The following is a 21,756-nucleotide window of genomic DNA, read 5'->3' as shown; positions in this document are numbered from 1 at the left end:
TGGAACATGGTGTTAGTAATAACCAGTTCATGTCCTGAGCAGAAATCCAACAGATATTTGCCATTATTATTAGCTTTGCTCTTTTCTCCAAATTTTTCCAAAATATTTTTGTATGTCTCACAATCATTTTCTAATATGCTATTTAGATCCCCAACAAACACCAACTTTTCCTTTTTCATTGTGTCATTTGCTTTTTCTAAAGCCTCAAAAAATTCCTCCACTTCTACCTTAGTAGAACCTTCTGTGGGACCATAGGCACAAATAAGTCTCATTGTCCAGTTCCCCATTCTCATATTTGCCCACATTACTCTACTTGAGACTGACTGCGATTCAAGAAGATTAGCCTCGTATTTTGTGTTGAATACTATGGCTACTCCTTCTTTTCCTTGATTGTCATTGCCTGAATATAACATTTTGTATTTATTGCTCAGAAAGATCTCACCAGTTTTGGTCTTTTTTGTTTCAGTCACCCCTATTATGTCGATCTGGTACTTATCTAATTCCTCAGCTAGCTCCATTTCTTTGCCATTCAGGCTTCTTACGTTGATAGTACCGATCTTTAACTCTGGTGATGTTGAGTTGGGGTTTGTTTTCAGATTTGTTCCAGTAGCTGACTTTTCGCTGTTCGCCCTGGTTCCCTGGCAAAAACAACGGGGGCCTTGTTTAACCGGGCGACGCCCCAGCCGGCATGAATTTTTGTCATGTTGTACCATCATTTTTTATTTTGGTTTAACCAATAAGAATACAATTTGGTCGGCTAAATCCCAAATTGCCAGCCCATCCTCGTTCGTTCAGTATCAAAGTAGATACCCAACAGGGTGCACCACGAGAAGGTGAGGATTGGACATTAGGTCAGAAGCCCTGGTCGGTTCTCCGCATTCCTTTAAAGGCTATGTGGAGGTCTCCTCTCAGTTATCTTTGTTTCCTAGAGCACATTCTAAAATACCTATAGGGAGACGGGCACCATCTATTTTTTCAAGCAATTTTTTGAATTCTTTTGTTAAATGAATACATACACAAAGTTTACATTATAATCAAATGTTTTATTACTTAAAAGTTTACATTATATAAACATTTAAATATATATATATGTAAGTTAGTGTGATCCTTGGCATTGCATTTCATTGGGTAGTGCTTCATAATTAAGAGAATATGATGATATTCCAGTTCTTAAACTGGAATGAACAACTTCGAATGTGCATCTACTTTACTTTGTATGCGTTTAATACTCGCCATGTGTCATTAACGCATGCGTCATATAGCACGCCATGAATTGTTGCGTGATTATTTCAAACTATACGGCACACGATTGAACAGCGGCGGGCACACACAAATTGGTCGACGGGCACCGTGGTGCCCGCAGGCATAGGGTTGGGAACCCATGGCCTGATCAAAGTGAAATTGCCAGTATTTTCTGGTGTTATTGCATCTGTCTCGGTGGTTCACATTCATTTTTATTGTGGTCTTCTTTTTGAACTAATTAGGAGACTTTTTATTCTTTTTTTTTTTCACTGTGGTAGCCTTTCTATGTCTTCTGAGCTTTTAATTTGTATCGGTTTTGAAGTTTGTGACTTCCTCAAGAATATCTTGATATCTCTGATCCACAAAAATTGGTAATTTTTTTTCTGTTTTTGCTTGGTACAACAGATTCTGGTTGAATGGTGTTAAATATTCGGATAGGAAGATTGGTGTGTTGTCTTGCAATGCATTCAAGTCCTTGGCAAGTGGTTTTTTCTGTCTGCTGGCTTTTATGAGATTGTCCCTTGTGAACTTGCTTGTAAGACAAACTATGACGAACTATGGTGCAGGTCGTGGCAAGCCATGTTTTTTGCTCTTCCTAGGAATCCGATTTACGGTCTGAATGTTGTTAAGCTGTAGGGGGATGTCAATTGCATGGCCTAATTTTAAAAACTATGTCTCTGAGGTTTTCTGTAGGTGCAGTTTCGGGAAGACCGTTTATGATAAGATCTTCTTTATGTTGTTGCTGATTTAAACATTAGTATTGTAGCTTTAGAGAATGAAGTTTTTGATGGAGTTCGGATGTTTCTTTCATCAAATTGCCTGTCATTTAGTGCTTTAATGCTGATTTTGATGTCTTTTACCATTTGTAACACTTATAATCTGTTCAGATGATGCCCCAACCACTGAACTAAACTACATCTTTAACACTTTAACTTTAACTACAACATCTTTAACTACAACCCCCCCCAAAAAATTCAAAAATTATTAAAACCAGTTAACCACAACCCCCCCCCCCCTCTCCCCCTTCATAACAAACATTACACTAAATCTATCACCATTCCTTATATCCGGGGCACCTCTGAAAAGTTATCCAAAATCTTAAAAAAATATGACCTGACTTCTTGTTACAAACCATATAAAAAATTGGCATCCCTTATCTGCTCCACCAAAGACCAACCACTTCCCCTAGACCTACCTGGGGTATACCGAGTCCCTTGCAGCTGTAAGCTGTCCTACTTTGGCCAAACAGGCCAAATATTTAAATTTGCTGTCAGGATTTCGGAACACAAAGACTACATCTGGTTTCACCAGTACAGCCACTCTGGGCTTGCAGACCATGCTTTGGATACCAGAAACAGAATACGTTGGAAGAAAGCCATGTTAATACACCGCAGCAAATTTAAATATGAAAGATTATTCATGGAATCAGCCTCAGCTCTAAAAAAACTTTCCAAACCTCAACAAATTTGGGTGCATGAGACTGCCCCAAATTTGGGAAGCTTGCGTCTTGAGAACTTCAGACCAACTGCAAAGACAACCCAACATAGCCTACAAGGGACACCTTTAGGACTCTAGGAACAACATTAGTTTTCTCTCTTCTGCTTCATTTGCTTTTTGTAGTGCCTGCATGCACGTATCATAATTGTATGTTCCCATGAAGATGGCAATATGACATTGCCGAAATATATAGAGGTATTTATTGAAGTTTCTTTTAATTAATATTCCAGTATACGTTGTAAATTCCTTAAATAATTTAATAGTCATATTGATTTAGGTAAAGAATTTTGTCTCTTCATGGTTATTGTTGCCAATATTCACTGGAATCATTTCTTTGCATGGACTGACTTCCTCAAGCCACCTTACAAATTGTTGTTGAATTGTTGAACTATCTCAGAGTTTCTTGGGCTCACCCCCAATTGCTAACTTTTATATGGAAGCTTTTAAGCAATGTGCTCTAGATTCCCATACTTTAAAACACAAAGTCTAGCTTAGATACGTTGAAAATGTTATTGTTATCTGGTCCCATGGCCACCAGACATTAGATGCTTTCCTCAGCTACCTAAAAAAAAAAAACACTAATGCATACAATTCACAAATAAAATTAAAAGTCAGAACACCCTTCCTGTTCTAGATACACTTGTCACACAATCTTCTTTCCAGCGGTCTTTCCTTTACGAGCTTACACATACTGGCCAAAAATTGGATGGTAAACTCTTGCCACCACCCAACACAAAAACTAGGTATCACTAACACATTAAAAAAAAAAAAAAAAAAAAACCAGGACTTTGAGGATTTGCTCCATTAAACAAGCACTTAAACATGAATTAAATGTTATCAGCAATACCTTCTGAAAAGTGGTTGCAGCAAAAATACTGTCAACAAAATTCTATACAAGTCTCCACTTAAAAATAAAACTAAACTAAATTACAATAAAATTGTAGCCATTCCATACATTAAAGGGATATCAGACAAAATAAACAGAATACTACAGAAATACAACCTTAATGTCACCTTTAAACCTCCTGCAAAATTAAAGAACTTATTCAACAAATCCAAGGATCCGCTTCCTCCGCTGGCCAATCCTGGAGTATACCATCTTCGTTGCACCTGTAATTTGCCCTATATAGATGAAACAGGTGCACAATTCCTATCCGAAATGAGGAATAAACGACATATCAAATTTAACAACTATGGTAAATCTGACCTTTCTGATTCATGCCCTGAATACTCTAAATAGAATCAACTGGAAAGGCATCTGTTGTTTACATCACACCAAAACATGGTATGAGTGTAAATTTAAGGAGGCCTGTGAAATTCTTATCAGCTACCTTAATCTTAACAATAATGGTGGTCTAAAAATATCAAGAATACGGATGGCACATATTCTACACACATAATCTTTTGGTCTAAGAGTTAATTATAATTAGAACTGTAAGTAATGTATGATCTTAACTCTAATATAACAATACTCTTTAAATTATGGATTAAGCCACCACTTTTGCTGTGTTAAAACTACCTATATGAATTTATTCTCTGATAATGTTATAAAAAGAATATAGCTTTGATGTAGGTCCCTTCTCTTTCTCTAAATCCAGAGTAATTTAAAAAAAAAAAAGATGGCAAACCTTTTGGCAACTCCTATAGGTAAAGATGACCTTGCTACTGCTTCTGCCTGGTATCTCCAACTCTGGGCCTGGCTCCCACTGAAGAGACCTCAATAAAGGTCGAAACTAGTCTGGGTAGTGGCCAATTCCTTAATGCATAACAGTATACATATCCACAAGGAGATGTGTTTTGCATTATGGGAGATACTGGGATAGGAGTGTTGGTAGCTTGCTCCACCTTTGCTACAGCTGCCTTGGTGTTGTACTACTTACCCAGGTAAGATAGTACAACACTATATTCAGTCCTGAAGATATTTTCAGGCGCAAACTTTGTTTGCTCTCACTGGGATAAAGGATTAAACTAAATTTATTATTACTTGCTACACCTGTTTTAAATTAGAAAAAAAAAAGCTGCTGCCAGAGCCAACTAAGCAATAAAATCATAGATTACATTAGTATTCTATATAACCTATGGGGATAGATTCCAAAATTATAATAATGATTATTTTATTATTATTAACAAGTGCTTCATAATTTTCAGTTTAGATAATTTCATTATATATATTTCATTTCAAATAAACTCTTTGGATAAAGATATCTATATTTATATTTACCTGAAAATATCTATGGACAGCCATGCTTGCAGAATTCCTAATTCTTAATAACGATGCAAATTTTTTAGTTCTTGCTCTTAAGTGGAGATATTGCCGATAATATTGAGTACTGTGCACATAATCAGTTCTTCCAACAGGATAATTCTGCAAAAGGTATTCATCTATGAGTGCAAGTTAAGTAGAATCTTCTAAAGTATCAATCATTTTAAGGGAACATGTGTACTAGACATTTTATACATACTTATACAGCTTACACATATAGAAAAAATATAGAATTTTATCCAAAATGTCCCATATAAATTTCATCCAACATAACATGGACATCATCATGGAAAAGACTAGTAACTACATTCAAAACATGTATCCTAAGAATGAGTCATGTAGTATGTGCTTAATAACTCATAACTCAGTTGAAAAGATTGTAAAAGTATTTGTATTTCTAAAGTGATGAGGCAGCTGATAAGGTTTTAGTAATTTGTTCAATTGAGCTTGCCATGACTTTCATATAGAAACTGGATTAAGTGGTTGAAGTATTCTGAATGAAAACAAGATATGCTGTTTAGGATGCAGGAAGAATTTAATTAATCTAAGTTACTCTTACACAGGAAAGAGCAGTTATTATCATTATTACCCAAGACGCCATGGAGTCAAAGACTCATCTGGGAGGTCCTTTTATCATACACACAGCTCATCATACCGTGCTTTAAACACACTCAAATTCTCTGCAGACACCATGCTCTCAGGCAAGGCATTCCAATCATTCACAACTCTTCATTGAAAAAACCTGCTTCTCACACCCTCTTTATACAGTTTCTAGGGATGACCTCTGGTTCTCCCCTGATCTCCCAACTATTTTCTGTAGAGTTCTCCAGCACTGATTCTATAACAACCCCTTACTAACTTGCAGGTCTCTATCATATCTCCTCTCTTCCTCCTGTCCACCAGACTCTACAAATTGCATCTTCTCAATCTTTCCTCATATTTGACATTCCAGAGGTTAGAAACTACCTTAATCAGTCACCTCTGGACCCTTTCCAATATCTCTTCGTCCTTCTGAAAACCAGGTGACCAAATCTGGGCACAATAGTCCATGTGTAGCCTAATCAAAGCCTTATACAATGGAACAAGAATCTCCCTGCTTCTACAAGTCAGTGTCCTCTGCATCATTCCCAGAAGCCTTTGTGTTATCTTCACAATTTTGGCTGTGTCCCCCCTTAATTTCAGATCCTTGTTCACTATCACCACCAGATCTCTTATTTCCTCAACTTTGACAATATATCATCACCAAGCATAAATTCTCCATCCCATCTCTGTTTCCCAAATTTTGAAACCTTACATTTTGCAACATTGAATTCACATCCCCATTCCAGTGCCCAATCACTCAATTTATTCGAGTCGTCTTGTAAGGCCACAACAACTCTTCATGGTTCATCCCAACTTTGCATCATCTACAAACAGCTAAATATCTCCATCCAAATCTTCACCAATATCGTTAATATACAAGTTAAACAGTAATGCCCCCCCCCCCAAAAAAAAGCCTGAGGCACACTACTAGTGACTTTCCTTTTCCTGGATATCACTCCCCACACACACAACTTGTTGATACCTATCAGATAGCCAGTCTCCAATCCAATGTACTAATCTAATATCCAACCCATCTGCTCTAGTTTGACTATCAACTTATCATTATTATTACGGGCGACTCCAGGGAGTCCTTAGACTCATCAAGGGAGGCACTAAACATCATGTCCTCACAACTATACGACATTCTCACAGTATCCATCATACCTTGCCTTGGACTCACTCACCATCCTAGCACCCACAACAGACTTTGGCAGCTTATTCCACTCATTTACCACTCTAAAAGTAAAGAACCCAGCTCTAACACCCCTGCTAACCACACTCTTGCCCAGCTTCCATAGGTGTCCCCTAGTTCTCCCACCACCAGTCCTGATCAAAAATATCCTCTGAGTTAATCCTATAGCAATTTGAATGTCTCAATCATATCTCCCCTTTTCTGACTATCAACTAATTTCTGCAAGCCACAAATCTTCAACCTGTTCTCATATGGTTCATTCCATAGACCTGCTATCATCTTAGTCACTCGCCTCTGGATCCTCTCCACCTCCTCCCCATCAAGAAGGAACCTAGGTGACAAATCTGGGCACAGTAGTCGAGATGAAGTCTTATTAAGGCTCGGTACAGAGGTACAATAACTTGCTTGTCTCTGCTCGTCAAGGTATTTTTCAACAACCAAGTGAGTTGATGAGATGATTTAGCTACTTTTGCAACGTGCCCCCTAAACTTCATCTCCCTATCCACCAACACTCCCAAGTCTCCCTGGCCTCATCAATCTCCTGGAGTACAGTTCCACCAATGTGGTATACTGCTGCTAATCTTTTCACCCCAAAATGCATAACCTTACATTTTGTCACATTAAATCAACATCCATTCTCCTTAGCCCAGAACTCCAATCTCTCCAAGTCGTCCTGCAAGATTTTGACATCTTCTGCATTCACTATTGCCCTAACCAACTTTGCATCATCAGTGAACAAATGAACTGTTCCTCTTAGATCCTTCCCTATATCATTAATGAACAGATTAAACAGCAGTGGTCCAAGAACAGAATCCTGCAGCACACCACTAGTCACAGGCCGTCTTTTGGACTCTACTCCTGAATAAACCACTCTTTGATATCTCTCCATCTCACCAACCCTATATCCATTCCCATATGTTGTAGTTTACAGATTAGTATTCCATGTGGTATCCTGTCAAACACCTTTTCCAGGTCCAGCAGTATCACTGTAAAGCCATTTCCCTTATCCAGTTCAGCCGTCACCTTGTTATAAAACTTGAGCAAGTTACTGAAGCATGATCTACCCTTCACAAAGCCATGCTGTCCCCTGTACAGTATCTCATTTTCATCAATCCATTCCTGTATTTTTCCCTTGACTACTTTCTCCAAGACCTTGACAACGACTCCTGATATGCTGATCGGTCGGTAATTTGCAACCGTAGTCTTGCAAATTTTAGTCTGCATATGATCCAATCAATGTCATCCTTCCATAATCATTTTTTCTTTCACTGGCTACATATCGAAAGAGCTCCTTTCGATATGTAGGAGGTGAAGAAGTCAGCTAACTCCTCATTCCATGTTACACCTGCAAGGAGTTCTCGCGTTTCCTGCGCTCTTCATAATCACCCCCTTGTAGTTCCACATATACCCTTTTCTCACAGAGATCCTCACACTGCTGACAACCACCCAGGTAATCACTTCATGGTCACTCTCACCAAATGGTGGGTGATTTGACACCTTATTTATAATTACATCCTCTGATGAGATGACCAACTCCAAGATCCCTAATCCTCTTGTGCCCTCTGTTACATACTGTCTGAGGTAGTTTTCCCTCAAAAACTCATTTTCTTTACTTCCAGTTTCTATCTCATCATTCCAGTCCATATTGCCATAATTAAAATCGCCCATAATGATCACTGTTTTCTTATTTGCTTGACTAATTTGATCATACATTTCATTTTCATTACCATCCACATTACCTGGTCTATAGCAACATTCAATCAAGTATTTCATTCCATTCACCTCTATCTCACACCATACTGCCTCAAAACCACTGGTACTATTTCCCTCTTGCATCTCTACTTTGTATGGACTTAATCAATAATCCTTCTGTCCTCATGAAGCACATCATAGCCTTCCATCTCTATTCCTATCAGGATGTCATCCTCATCTAACCATGTCTCACTTATTCCAACAATTAGTGCAACCATTTCATCTACCTTGTTTCTTACACTTCTAGCATTTGTATACAAACACAACAGCTCATTCCTGGATCTACAGCTAGTTCCACTGATACCACTCATTTGTTGTGATCTCTCCATACTCGACTGGGACCATTTCCCTTTCTTCTTATTCATTTTAGAAACCTCTTCAATTCCAACTCTTTCCTCTTGATCCCACGTCATCCCATTCCTTTCCTGTCCACACTTGCTTTCACATTCTCTTGGAGCATCCACCTTTATCACGTTGTGTACCCAGTGCATAGCTACAGCTTTTGCTGCCCCTCTCAATGCACACCAAAAATACTACAAAAAATCAAAACGACATATAGGGAAATAAATTAAAATACTGTTTCTTTTTGAAGTAAAATTTTAATTTCAATATTCTAAAATGTCATTTTTCTGTTAGCAAAATCGTCGAAGTCTATTTCATAGTAATGTAGGTAATTCTTAATCAATTTTATTTAGAAAAACTCCTCTCACAACTAGCAACACTTTGGAACTAAGTTCTCAAGACTGTATTTTAGAATTAACTGCAAAAGTTCAAAAAGGTTCAACGTGCACCCGGGATGGATCATCCCCTCCGCACCCCCCCCAGCTATGCCACTGTGTATACCCCCCTTCCACCCTGAGCCTTCGTGTTTCCCTGTTCCTCTTGCACATCCATTCTCTCATTTTCCATACTCATGCCACTCACTTCCTCATTCATAACCACCTCTTCAATCTCTCCTGCTATTCCACATCACTTCCTACTTGATCTGATTCACTCTACCTTCCAGCAGCAGTCTCTCCAAGCGACTCACACCATAACCACTCAAATGCAGTCCATCTCTCTTATATAGTTCACTTCATCCTTCAAACTCATTCCACACATTAACAAACTGTACTCCTTTCTCCTCACACATTTCAGGCTAACATATCATTCATAATCCTTGCTCTCCGACTCATCTTGCCACTGTCATACCTATGCAACACACTTACTATCCTTCCTGTCACACTATTCTCTTTTATCCGTCTAAGCAGCTTCCTGATATCCATTCTGACATGTTCTTTAACTTCTGTCAAGTCATTCGTTCCTATTAAAACCATCAACTCCTTTGCTCGCTCCCTCTTCATATCCAATGCCTCAATCACTCTACTCATTTTACTGCCTGGAAAACATCCTCTCATCCAGCACACCTTTAATAATGGAGTCGCCATACAACGCCACCCAACTCAATTTTCGAATCTCGCGTCACATTCTCTCTTATCATTCAATCCGTCTAATTTTCGAACTCTCGACATCCGCTTCACACTTTCACTCTAATTCATCCTTTTGAGTTTCCGTACTTTTGATCCATGCATCCAACTTTCGCTATCGTTCATTCTTTTGATTTTTCCCACTTTCAAACCTTGCATCACACTATTTCTGGTTTCATTCATTCTTTCAATTTTATTGCCTTCTGCCACATTCACCTCACTTTCGTCTTTTTACCATCCATTTTTTAAAAAAAATTTTTAACAATTTTTTCGCCTTTCTTTCACACCATCCTTCTCTTTCGAACGAGCACTCATTCTCCCCAAGACATTCTCATTACACACTTTCTGTCATTAAATTCATATTAAATCCTCATTTAGCTCACACTTCACACACACCCTCCTTCCATTCACCCTAAATATCCAAAAATCATCTATGTAATCAAAGGGGTACATGTAACACACCTCGCACTTCATGAAACGACTGAAGTCTAAGTTAAAGTCATGCAATGACAAAGCTGCTGCCATCTTCCCTCTGGCGGTTACTACTCTAAGGTCTTTGAGTAGTAACCAAATAATAATTTGAGTAGTAAACAAATTATAATGAACAAATTTGTTATAATTTGTTATAATAAATTCGTTATTATAACAACGAATTTGTAATTAAGTTTAGGCAAAATATTCCACACAATAATAATACTAGTAGTGCACAACTTTTATAACAGCTCTTACTCAAACAAACATTTATATACAATTAATTATTTCAGGAATAACTTATTTGAATCTGGAGCTTGTCTTACACACCACCACTACGCTTGCCTCACGAGCGCTCTCTTTAAGTTTGTATTAATTTTGGGGAATCGAAGAAAATAAGAGTTCTGTAGGAAGCAAACCAAAATTTCAGAGGTTTTGTCCTTAAAGGATAATGCTGTTAGCTTATATGATTGAAAGGAAGCTATGTACATAAAGTTTTTTTACTTTTTTTTCTCTATGCTGTGATCTGATGAATATGTTGAAACTTGTGTAAGTTAAGTTATATTGATTTTATGTTGGTTGTATATTTACAGAAAAATGCATTTGTATTTTTCTGTAAATTAAAGATACTTTTCTTGTGGTAAAAAGATGTATGTAGACTCAACCTCTTAATATATTAATGGTTAATAAGTTAATTTATAAGATAAGAAATGTATGTATGATATCCTGGAATATGAATCTGTGTGCAAGATTTTATGTAGTTTAGTTTCAGGTGTTTTCTGTTTTATTTTAAAATAGAGAGTTAAACCACTTGGAATTGAGGGAGTAAACAAGGGAGTGCAAATGAAAAGGCTACATGGACAAGAAATTAAAAATACTCTCTCCTCCCATCAACAATAAAAAAATGGCTGAATTTTAACTTTTGAATCTGAGAAAAGAATTGGCTAGAAATGAGAAGTAAAACAGCTGATTAAAGGTTAGAGATTATACATATAAGAGTTTTGAAAATAAATTAGAGGTTGTGAAAAGATGACATTAATGACAGAATCATATTAAAAATTAAATTATAAAATACCTGGCAGAGCTAATGAGGTAGTCCTCTTTTTCCTAACGTGAATTGAAGCAAAGAATCAGGAGCGTGGTACTGAAGAGACAGAAGTGCTTGGTAGTGAAAACAGTAGTAGTATGAGAAATGAAGAGAGAACAGGAATGCAAGAGGAACAAGGAAACGGGGGGGGGGGGGGCAGCCTGGGTAGACAGGGAAACATGACATAGGGAGAGTGGATGTTGAAAGTGGCAGAGGATGTGTGTATGAAGATGTGGAGTATACTGCGATATGGGTGGGGAAGTTGAGATTGAGCAGATATATGCGGTAAGTGGTGATAAAGGTGATTAGGCTGGTGTGGGGTTGTCCTATCCAAGCCACTTGTTGGAGAAATCACATTTTAGGACTGGTTATAGACCTAAAATGAATTAATGTGTTTGTTTACAAATGCCAGAAGTACCAGAAATAAGGAAGAAAATGGTTTCACTAATTTAATTCATTTACCCCAAAATCATTGGAATAAGTGAAACATGGTTAAATGAAGATGATATTCTAATGGGAATAGAAATGAGGGGATACAGTATTTTTCACAAGGATAGAAAGGACAGGAAAGAAAGGGGAGTGATGCTGATGACAGCAGGGGAATTATGTCCACATAAGGTAGACACAAAAGAGGGGAAATAATGGCAATGGTTATCAGGCAGTGTGGTGTAATGTGGACGTTGACAAGAAGACATATTTAGTTGAATGTTGCTATAAGCCCAGAAATGTAGAGGGGGCGTGGTGATGAAGAAGTGTATAAACAACTTGGATTAGTGAACAAAGGACGGGTAATTATTATGGATCATTTTAATTATGGCGGTATAGATTGGAATGAAGATTTGGGAATAAGGAAAATGAATTTCTAGAGTTCTTGAGAGATAACTACCTCAGGCAGCACGTAAACAAGGGCACAAGAGGATCAAGTTTTAGATCTGATTGTTTCATCAGAGAATGTAATTATGAGTGGGATTTCACACTTTCCTCTAGTTGGTGAGAGTAATCATGAAGGGATCACCTGGGTTGTAGCTAGTCATATGCAGACTGCTCAAGACTAAATGGTGACCACTTCCAATTTCAAATCCATTGTACACTCTGGTGTCCTGCACCAGGGAGAAAACATCACTATCAACAATAACATAGTCAATGAGACTTTTCTTATTCCTTGCCTCTTCTCTCCATGGGAATTTGTGCACATTTTTATGTTGGAACATGGTGTTAGTAATAACCAGTCCATGTCCTGAGCAGAAATCCAACAGATATTTGCCATTATTATTAGCTTTGCTCTTTTCTCCAAATTTTCACAAAATATTTTTGTATGTCTCACAATCATTTCCTACTCTGCTATTTAGATCCCCAACAAGGGCCAACTTTTCCTTTTTCATTGTGTCAGTTGCTTTCTCTAAAGCATTAAAAAATTCCTCCATTTCTACCTTAATAGAACCTTCTGTGAGACCATAGGCATAAATAAGTCTCATTGTCCAGTTCCCCATTCTCATATTTGTCCACATCACTCTACTTGAGACTGCTTGCCATTCAAGAAGATTAGCCTCGCATTTACTGTTGAATACTATGGCTACACCTTCTTTTCCTTGATTGTCATTGCCTGAATATAACATTTTGTATTTATTGCTCAGAAAGATCTCACCAGTTTTTGTCTTTTTTGTTTCAGTCACTCCTATTATGTCGATCTGGTACTTATCTAATTCCTCTCAGCTAGCTCCATTTCTTTGCCATTCAGGCTTCTTATGTTGATAGTCTGATCTTTAACTCTGGTGATGTTGAGTTGGGGTTTGTTTTCAGATTTGTTCCAGTAGCTGACTTTTCGCTGTTCACCCTGGTTCCCTGGCGAAAACAACGGTGGCCTTGTTTAACCGGGCGACGCCCCAGCCGGCATGAAATTTTGTCATGATCCTTGTAATTAATCTATGAAACACTCTTATCCCTCCATCCCCTGTGGCCTTAATTAACTCTGCTGGGATTTCACCTGCACCTGGGGCCTTATTGCTGTTAAGCTGCTTAACTGCTCTTTCAACTTCATGCCTAAGTGGAGGAGGTTCCAAATCGGAATTTTCCTGGTGAGAGGGCTCCTCCAAATTTTCTTTATCCAGAGTATTGTACAGTTCCTCACTGTATTCTTTTCATCTGTTTTTGATTTCCAATTCTTTTGTTAGTAATGCTACATTCCTGTCTTTGATGACGTTTAATTTGGGCTAAAAACTTGTCCCATATAGCCATGAGAAAATCCTCATCCCTTGCTACACTGCCACCATTCTGTTCTTCTGTGAAACTTGTCCACTACCTCCAAAGATAAAGATACAGTCTTTGCCAGTTTAGATACAGCCATTTCTCAGGATTCATTATGGGTTCACTACCACAAAATCCCAACCATACTTTGCTAAATAAGCCAATCTCATACTTGCATTGCCTATTCCTCTCACAACATGAAAGTATTAAACTGGCTCAGGGGGACATCTGATGCTAGATGACAGAAAAATGACGTAGAGGAAGAAAAAGATGTAAGTGGACTGATGAAGTCTGCAGTGTCTTAGAAAATTGACTGAGACTGACAAGTTTGGATACCTGACAAATAAATTAATTTGGAAGGAAATTATTTATAGGAAGCCAGTAAATATATAAACTTAATTATGCAGAACTATCAGGATATCTCCTGTACATCTCCTTTATGCAACATAGCAGGAAGTGATGATGATGATGAGAAATTACTGAGAGTTTAACCATCTTTGCCATTATTAAATTCCCAATAATATCTGCAGTTTTTCAAAAATTATTGGGAGTATAACATTGTTATCGCAAAGATTCAGATGACTGTGTTTGAATCTCACTGTAGTATGGATGTTTGTGAATATTTTTTAGGCTGTAGATGATTTTCATTCCCCTGTGCAAGACCACACTACTTATTAAAGCCTAAAGAGGTTTGAAAAACGGCATGTTTGGTCTAAAGAGCAGGATGTCCAAATTATCTGACCTAAGCCTGCTGACAGCAGCGAACCTTTGATAGGTGCAACCTTTCATGGATGGGATTAATATTAAAAAAAAAATGTGTGAGTGTATATATAGGAAAGAGTAGAACCTGTGTAGCTCAGTGGAAGTGCTGCTTGGACTCCTCAGCACTAGGCTGTCTGAAGAAGAGCATTTTAAGTTCAATTCTATTTGCCAACTGGAAGAATCTTTTCACCTTTCTTCGACTGGTTCCCGAGTTAGCCAATCTATGGCACGAGCAAGTGAGGTTTTCTCCCACAAACTTGGTTTTTTTGTGTTAGGGAGCGTGAAATAGCAGCACTCGTTAGCCATCTCTTCACATACCACTTAAAATTAGTGATAGTTTTGAGCCAGCTATCTCTGATTGGCTATTGGTGGTAAAAAAAAGTTATTTAGGGCTAAAACAGTCGCACCTACTCTCTATAAGGGAATAAAAGGAGTTAGCTGATTTTCTTTTCTTTTTTATATAAAAGAAAGATTCCAGTTAATTGGAACTAGAACATTTCTTCCCAATTATGCGAAGTTTCACGCTAATAGTTAAAGATATAAAAAAACACAAACCAACATTTCACTGAGCATCAAATCATTTATTGAAATTTACAACAGTAAAATATGTACATATTTAAATTTTCCTCATTGTCAGTATCGATACAGACCTGTTGTCCTTCAATGTAATCCTATTAAAACAAAATACAGAACACATTCAGAAATTTCATATTTAATATAAACATTTAATTTATATAATGTGCAATTTATATAACAAAGCTATGCATACTAACTTTTCACCTTTTAGTTCCTAATAGTTATTGCCGAAAGAATTTATCATGTGTATCCTGTCAGGTTCTTTTGATTGACTGTAAGTGCATCAAATCAGCACACATGTTTAGTGCAGAAAAATGGACTGCTTCATTGGCTTCCTGCATGAAGTATCATTGTAACTGATCATTAAATTTCATTTAAATTCAGATGTGTCATTTTCTTCACTTTCTTCACCTTCTAATTCCTTGTCTTAGTGTTTTGATAGAATGTTTTGAATAATTTCATCTTCAGAATCTTCATTTTCATTGTAACATTCAACATTACTGATGATACCTTCAAATTCTTCATAGTTCCAAAACTTTTTACACTTCTGAAATGGCTTCATCTTCATTTTTGGCTGTTTCAGGCATCTGCAAGCCTGAATGTTTTAAATCACAGTGAGTAAAACACATGCAGTTTACAGATAAAGCAGATGATGCAGATAGGATTATCTGCCTCACCATAAGCATTAAGCAGGTTTCTAAAATGCTAACTTAGCCACAACAGGCCATCATGCCAAATGCAAAAAAAAAGGGAAGATGGGTTATAAACTCTTATTAATGTATAATATGAATAATATATAAAATGTTCTGGAGGCTTATGAAAAAAGCATGGAAATACTCAAAGGATTTAGAAATGATAAAGATGACAAAAATTGAAGAGAAGTGTATTCTAGTTGTCTGGAGTAACTACTTGGGAAAAGAATTGAATGAAATTTAGCTGGTTAGCGTACTGCTCTCCAACCTAAAGGCTGCGGGTTCGAATCCCACCGTGGGCATGGATGTTTGTGATTGTTTCTGGAAATATCAGTGGTGGTCGGCGTTAGTGTAGTTGCGGTCAGTTGGTGGAGTGAGTGGTGGAAACAGAAATGTAGAACAGGTGCCCTCCCTCGATGAGTCTTTAGAATTCTTGGAGGTGTCAAAATAATAATAATAAAATAAGTAGCTGACAGAACAGTGGTAGAATATACTCAAAAAGAATACAGTTATAAGTATATGAGAGGAGAAAAAGCCACCAGAAATCTGAGATGTGGAAAGGAAGGAAGGTGAAATATTCAATTAAAAATACATGTATATACTATAGCTGTACTGTATCTGATATACAGTACAGCCAGTGTATTACATGTTTTACAATGGCTGTACTGTATATCAGAAGGCCTAATTCAAGTATAAATTACAGCTGATTGGAGTAGAGCTCATGTGATCCCATCTATAAAAAAGGAAATAAAATCGTGTAAGAATCAAAGAGAAATTATCTCCCCACTGAGTGTTTCAGGTAACATGTATACATAAGTCTACTTGAGAAGAGACTAAGAAAACTAAGAGGGAAGGAGGAAGAGAGAGAGACCTGGGAAAGAGGAACAGACTGGGTTTAGGTCACAGTAGTAGTTATTTCAAGCCAAATAAAGGACCGGATTTTTACTTTAATGTAGTTATCTATGAAAATAGCTCATATATAAGCAAAACATGAAATGTATTCTCAAATCAAAAGATGTCCCACATTTTAAACCAATTTGTCATGAAGAAGAAAATTGAAATATGAAAATAGGTAAGAGAATTAACAAAGGTGGCACTGTTAAGAATCAAATACAAAAAAAATCATGGCAAAAAATATATATAAGAAGCCATGCCAAATTAACCACATACAAAAACAGTGTTCAGAACAATTTTCATGTATGGATATGAAAAGAGTTGAGATATAAAGAAAACATTTCATAAAATGTAGGAAACTGACGCGAGATGTTTCAGAAAGTTAGAAATTTGCCACTAGTATCAGAAACAAATTAATAAAGTTACCATAAGGATTCTGGCATTATTATTATGTGATAAGAATGAGTGGGCAGAGTTAATTATATTTGCAAATATAATTAACTGGAATGCTAATCTATAAAAGAATGGGACACAACAGATTCCTGTATTATTATTATTATTATTATTATTATTCCTGATACCTCCAAGGAGTCCGAAGACTCATCGCGGGAGGACATCTTCAACTGTCTCTACACCTTACCTCTACTACGAATCAACGCCATCCACCACCCACCTCCAACACCACCACAACTAGTAATTTTTGTCTGTAAATTGCGTGTGTTCTGAAGGGCCGATTTGTATGTATGCGGGATGAAAAACCCGAGTTTCCGGGAGAAAAAACCCTGCTACCTCCGTATGAGATCGGCTAACTCACCATCGATTGAAATCGACCAGATAAAGATTCCTCCCGTCGCGACGAGAATCGAACTTAGGCCTATTCCAATCGAAGGGCGCAATGTACCGTCGTTCTTCCAATTGCGCTACGGAGGCGCTATATAACTGAATTATATAACTGAAGCAAATACGAAAGGAAGAAGAAGGCTTATAGAAAGCCATGATATAAGTGGTGTGATGTAGCTAGACTGCTTCAAAAAAAGATCACAGAGAAAAATTAGAGACTTGATTACATGTGAGGAAAATGGCTCATAGAGTACTTTGTACAAGTGAGCCATTTTATGAAATGACATTCTCTGCTTTATTATAATAAATATCCTTCTTACCTGCCCACATGGTCCTATTATCTCACAAGAATCACATACGAGTTCTACTTCTTGCCCTGGACTTCTGCTTTTCACTAGTTTTCCCAGCAGCTTAACTGAATACCCATGTGATGGTTTTATTTGCCTTTTAAATAAATTAAAACAATAACATGAACACATGAATGTATATACTCACTATTTTTCCAATGCTGCTATTTCATCACAAACATAATTTAAAATGACAATTTAATATTTAAAGTACACAGTAAGAAATATACATGCAGATCTATAATGATCTACTAGAAAAGTATTGCAAAATGTGATTTAAAAAATTAATTCTGGTCTCCATAGATGAAAATATTAGGCCTGAGCAAAGTTTTGTTATTCTTATCAATAACATCCAATAACATAACATAAAATCTGATGGCAGGATGTGGATGTGGAAGCAGCCTGGTCTCCATAGATGAAAATATTAGGCCTGAGCAAAGTTTTGTTATTCTTATCAATAACATCCAATAACATAACATAAAATCTGATGGCAGGGTGTGGATGTGGAAGCAGCCTGGTGAACATTTGTTGCCACAGTATGTTGTACCTACAGTAAATTATTCTTCCACCACCGTTTGGTGGTGGAAGAATAATGGTGTGGGGTATGTTCAGCTGGTTTGGAGTGGGACCACTGGTCATTGTTCATGGTTCCATGAAGGCAGCTCAGTACCTTGATATTCTGGATAATCAGGTGCTGCCTACACTATGGAGTTTTTATGGAACAGACCCATGTTAATATCAAGACGACACTGTCCCATGCCACAAAGCTGCAGCTGTTATGGAATGGTATGAAGAGATGGGTGTTAAATGACTGCCCTGGCCTGTGCCAAGTCCTGAACTCAACTCTATTGAAAATCCGTGGGATGAATTGGAGTGGTGATTGGAGTAATCAAGACCAAGATTCAGAACTGGGTTCATAACAGCAGCATTCTCTTTGATGGTCAGCATAGGTTTACTAAAGGAAGATCATGTTTTAGTAATCTGCTTACTTATTATAACAAGGTAATCAATGCTTTGGATAAAGGTGATGCATACACATTGGTATTTTTAGATTTTGCAAAGTCCTTTGATAGATTGGCATAAGCTGGTGATTAAACTGGAAAGCATAGGGCTGGATAATAGGTTAGTACATTGGATAAGGGGGTTACTTGTTGATACTGATAGGTATCAACAAGTTTTGTATGGGGGGGGGGAGCGATATCCCAGAAGATGAAAGTTACTAGTGGTATACTGAAGGATTTATTTTGGGGCTGTTGCTGTTCAACTTGTGATGATTTAAATAAATTGGCAGTGTGAGCAAAGGACAACGGTTGTTAATTTAATGTTGCAAAATGTAAAGTAATGCACTTCCAAATGAAAAGATTACATACTTTGTATCATATTGATGGTAGTGGATTGCAAGAAATTGACAAGGCTAGGGATCTGGGGGGGGGGGGTCATATGGTGATTAGTGGTTTGAAGTTCAGAGAATATATTGTAAAAGTTTTCGAAATAGCTCAAAGAATTGCATGGATGTTGAAGAACACACTGATACAGAGAGGATATTATTCCTTTTTATAAGGAATAATATAAGGCTATGATTTGGCCACATCTTGACTACTGTGCACATATTTGGTCACCTGGGTTTCTGAGAGATCAGGAAGTGGTGGAAAGGATTCAGAGACAAGTGATCGAGCTGGTGACAGTCTGCAGAATGCTTCCTATGAGGACAGACTGAAGGTGCATGGTTGCAGAGTTTAGTTAATAGGTAGAAGAGAGGGAGCATCATAGAAACTTAAAAGTTACTATGACTGAATAAAAGAAATTTTTCAATACACAAGAAGTAATGGGTCATCCCTATAAGTTGTGTAAGAGTGTGTAGACTAGGTTCTTTGCTTAGAGTGTTGGATGAGTGGAATAGATTATCACAGATAGTTGTGAATGTGGTAAATAAGTTGAAAAAGATGCATGATATAATAAATTTAGTTTAATCCTTTATCCAAGTAAGCAAACAAAGTTTGCACCTGAAGTATCTTCAGGACTGAGGCAACTCGTGGTAAAGGTGGACGAAGTTCTCATCACTTGTCATCACATGCAGTATCTCCCATAATGCAAAGCACATCTCCTTGTGGACATGTATAATGCTATGAATTAAGGGAAGGGCCAGTGGGTAGTGGCCCTTCCCTAAACATACTGTAAGTTGGTTAACCATTCAAGTCAAGAAGAAATATTTAACAAAAGTGGAAAAGTAAACATCACAATATAAAGTTTAAACATGCACAGAAAATTAAAATATCAAATATTTCAATTCTTATGAACAAACTATTAGAAAAATAAATTAGTCAAACTGTTTGTATAGAAAATAAATCATATAAAGGAAAAAATACTTGCATATTTTTTACATTAAGTATAACTTGAAGTTTGTCAGCACATGATCCATCATTTAAATCTACAAATAACAAATGTTTTCCGAGGCTTCTTGCTGTTCTTATCCATCCCTAAACATTAAAACAAAATACAAAGTAGCATTTATTGAAAGTTTTTTTCACTTGGTTATAAATTAAATTAAAGATGCCAAGAAATTATATTCTTGTTTAATCCTTTAGCCAAGTGTAAGCAAAAAGTTTGTGTGTGAAGTATCTACATGACTAGGCTACTTGTATAAACAATTGACTATTTAGACTTAAGTGCTGGTTTGAACTCTCATTACAGATTTAATGGAATAAATATGGCACATCTAAATAATTAAACAACACATTTAATCACTGCTATATTTTATTCAGTCATTGAGACATAGTCAGGGAAACAATATTAAAATTGAAAAAAACACACAAATTTATCATGTTGGTCATTCATCTTTGGACTCTCTAGTGTTTCCACATCACAATGAAAACCAGGTGACGAAATCTGAGCACAATAATCCATATGTGGTCTGACCAATGTCTTATAGAGTCTTTGCAACACTTGCGATGTGCCTTCTGAACTTCAGTCCACTGTCTACCATCACTCTAAGATCCTGAATCTCATTCACTTCCTGAAGTACATCTTAAACTATATTGTCACCTTATCATAAAACATAAGCAGATGCTTAAACAAGACCTGACCTTTACAAACCCATGCTGACCATCACAGAGAATCTTATGTCCATCAACCCAATTCTGTATTCTATTTCTAACCAATTTTTCAAACACTTTGATCACAAATTTCACCTTACTTCTAAGCCACTAAAGAAGAACATTCAAATGGACTCTTCTGAAAATGCTCCAAGAATGGAAACAAAAAAATAATGAATATTGTGATTGGAAAGTAAGAGGAATACCTTATAAAGAATTAGAATCGGATACAATATTAAATACAGGAGGATTTAAAATTGCAATAATTACCAAAACAAAGAAGAAAGTCAAAGGAACTTAAAAGAAAATTAAAAGAAATATTCAAAGATTTTGGAATGATAACTACAACATATAAATGCCAGCCTGGTTGGTCAAGTGGTTAGGGTATCTGCTCTCCAGCTAAAAGACTGCAGGTTTGAATCCCACTGTGGGCATGAATGTTTGTAATTGTTCTGTGAAAATACTAGTGGTGGTGGGCAGTAGATAGCATTGGTGTAGATGATGTGGTTCACTGTAGTCGATGGATTGAGTAGTGGAGATGGAGAGTTGTAGAGCAGGTGCCCTCCCTCGATAAGTCTTCGGACTCCTTAGAGTGTAACATAGTAATAATAAATCAAAATCAATGACATATAAAGGTCAAGATCCAATTAATAACATAATTTTGGAAAGTTAATTCTTTTTACATATTTAAGATGCATAATTCTTGATGCATAGTTCGTGAAAGCTCCGGATAAGATAAGTATTATTTTCAGTTATC

The 21,756-nt window shown here is 36.9% G+C and overlaps 1 protein-coding gene across 4 annotated transcripts in view; it reads right to left on the bottom strand.

Annotated features, from left to right (window-relative positions):
- Nucleotides 1–21,756, bottom strand: part of AsnRS-m (asparagine--tRNA ligase, mitochondrial) — a 202,884-nt gene that overhangs the window by 166,219 nt on the left and 14,909 nt on the right. For 2 of the 4 annotated variants that reach the window (XM_090402537.1, XM_090402536.1), the window contains exons 2-4: nucleotides 20,278–20,384; nucleotides 17,881–18,004; nucleotides 4,961–5,104 (exon numbers count right to left, since the gene is read on the bottom strand). In XM_090402537.1, coding sequence (XP_090258663.1) covers nucleotides 4,961–5,104; nucleotides 17,881–18,004; nucleotides 20,278–20,384 — 375 coding nt within the window. The remainder of the gene's footprint in view (nucleotides 1–4,960; nucleotides 5,105–17,880; nucleotides 18,005–20,277; nucleotides 20,385–21,756) is intronic. The other 2 variants (XM_090402539.1, XM_090402538.1) reach the window with 1 other exon arrangement.

The sequence above is a fragment of the Typopeltis vanoorti genome, chromosome 13, assembly GCF_054136105.1.
Source record: "Typopeltis vanoorti isolate ZY-2024b chromosome 13, IOZ_Tvanoo_1.0, whole genome shotgun sequence".
Taxonomy (NCBI): Eukaryota; Metazoa; Arthropoda; class Arachnida; order Uropygi; family Thelyphonidae; genus Typopeltis; species Typopeltis vanoorti.
Note: the sequence above shows the minus strand (reverse complement) of the source record. Positions and strands in the feature narration are given on the sequence as shown.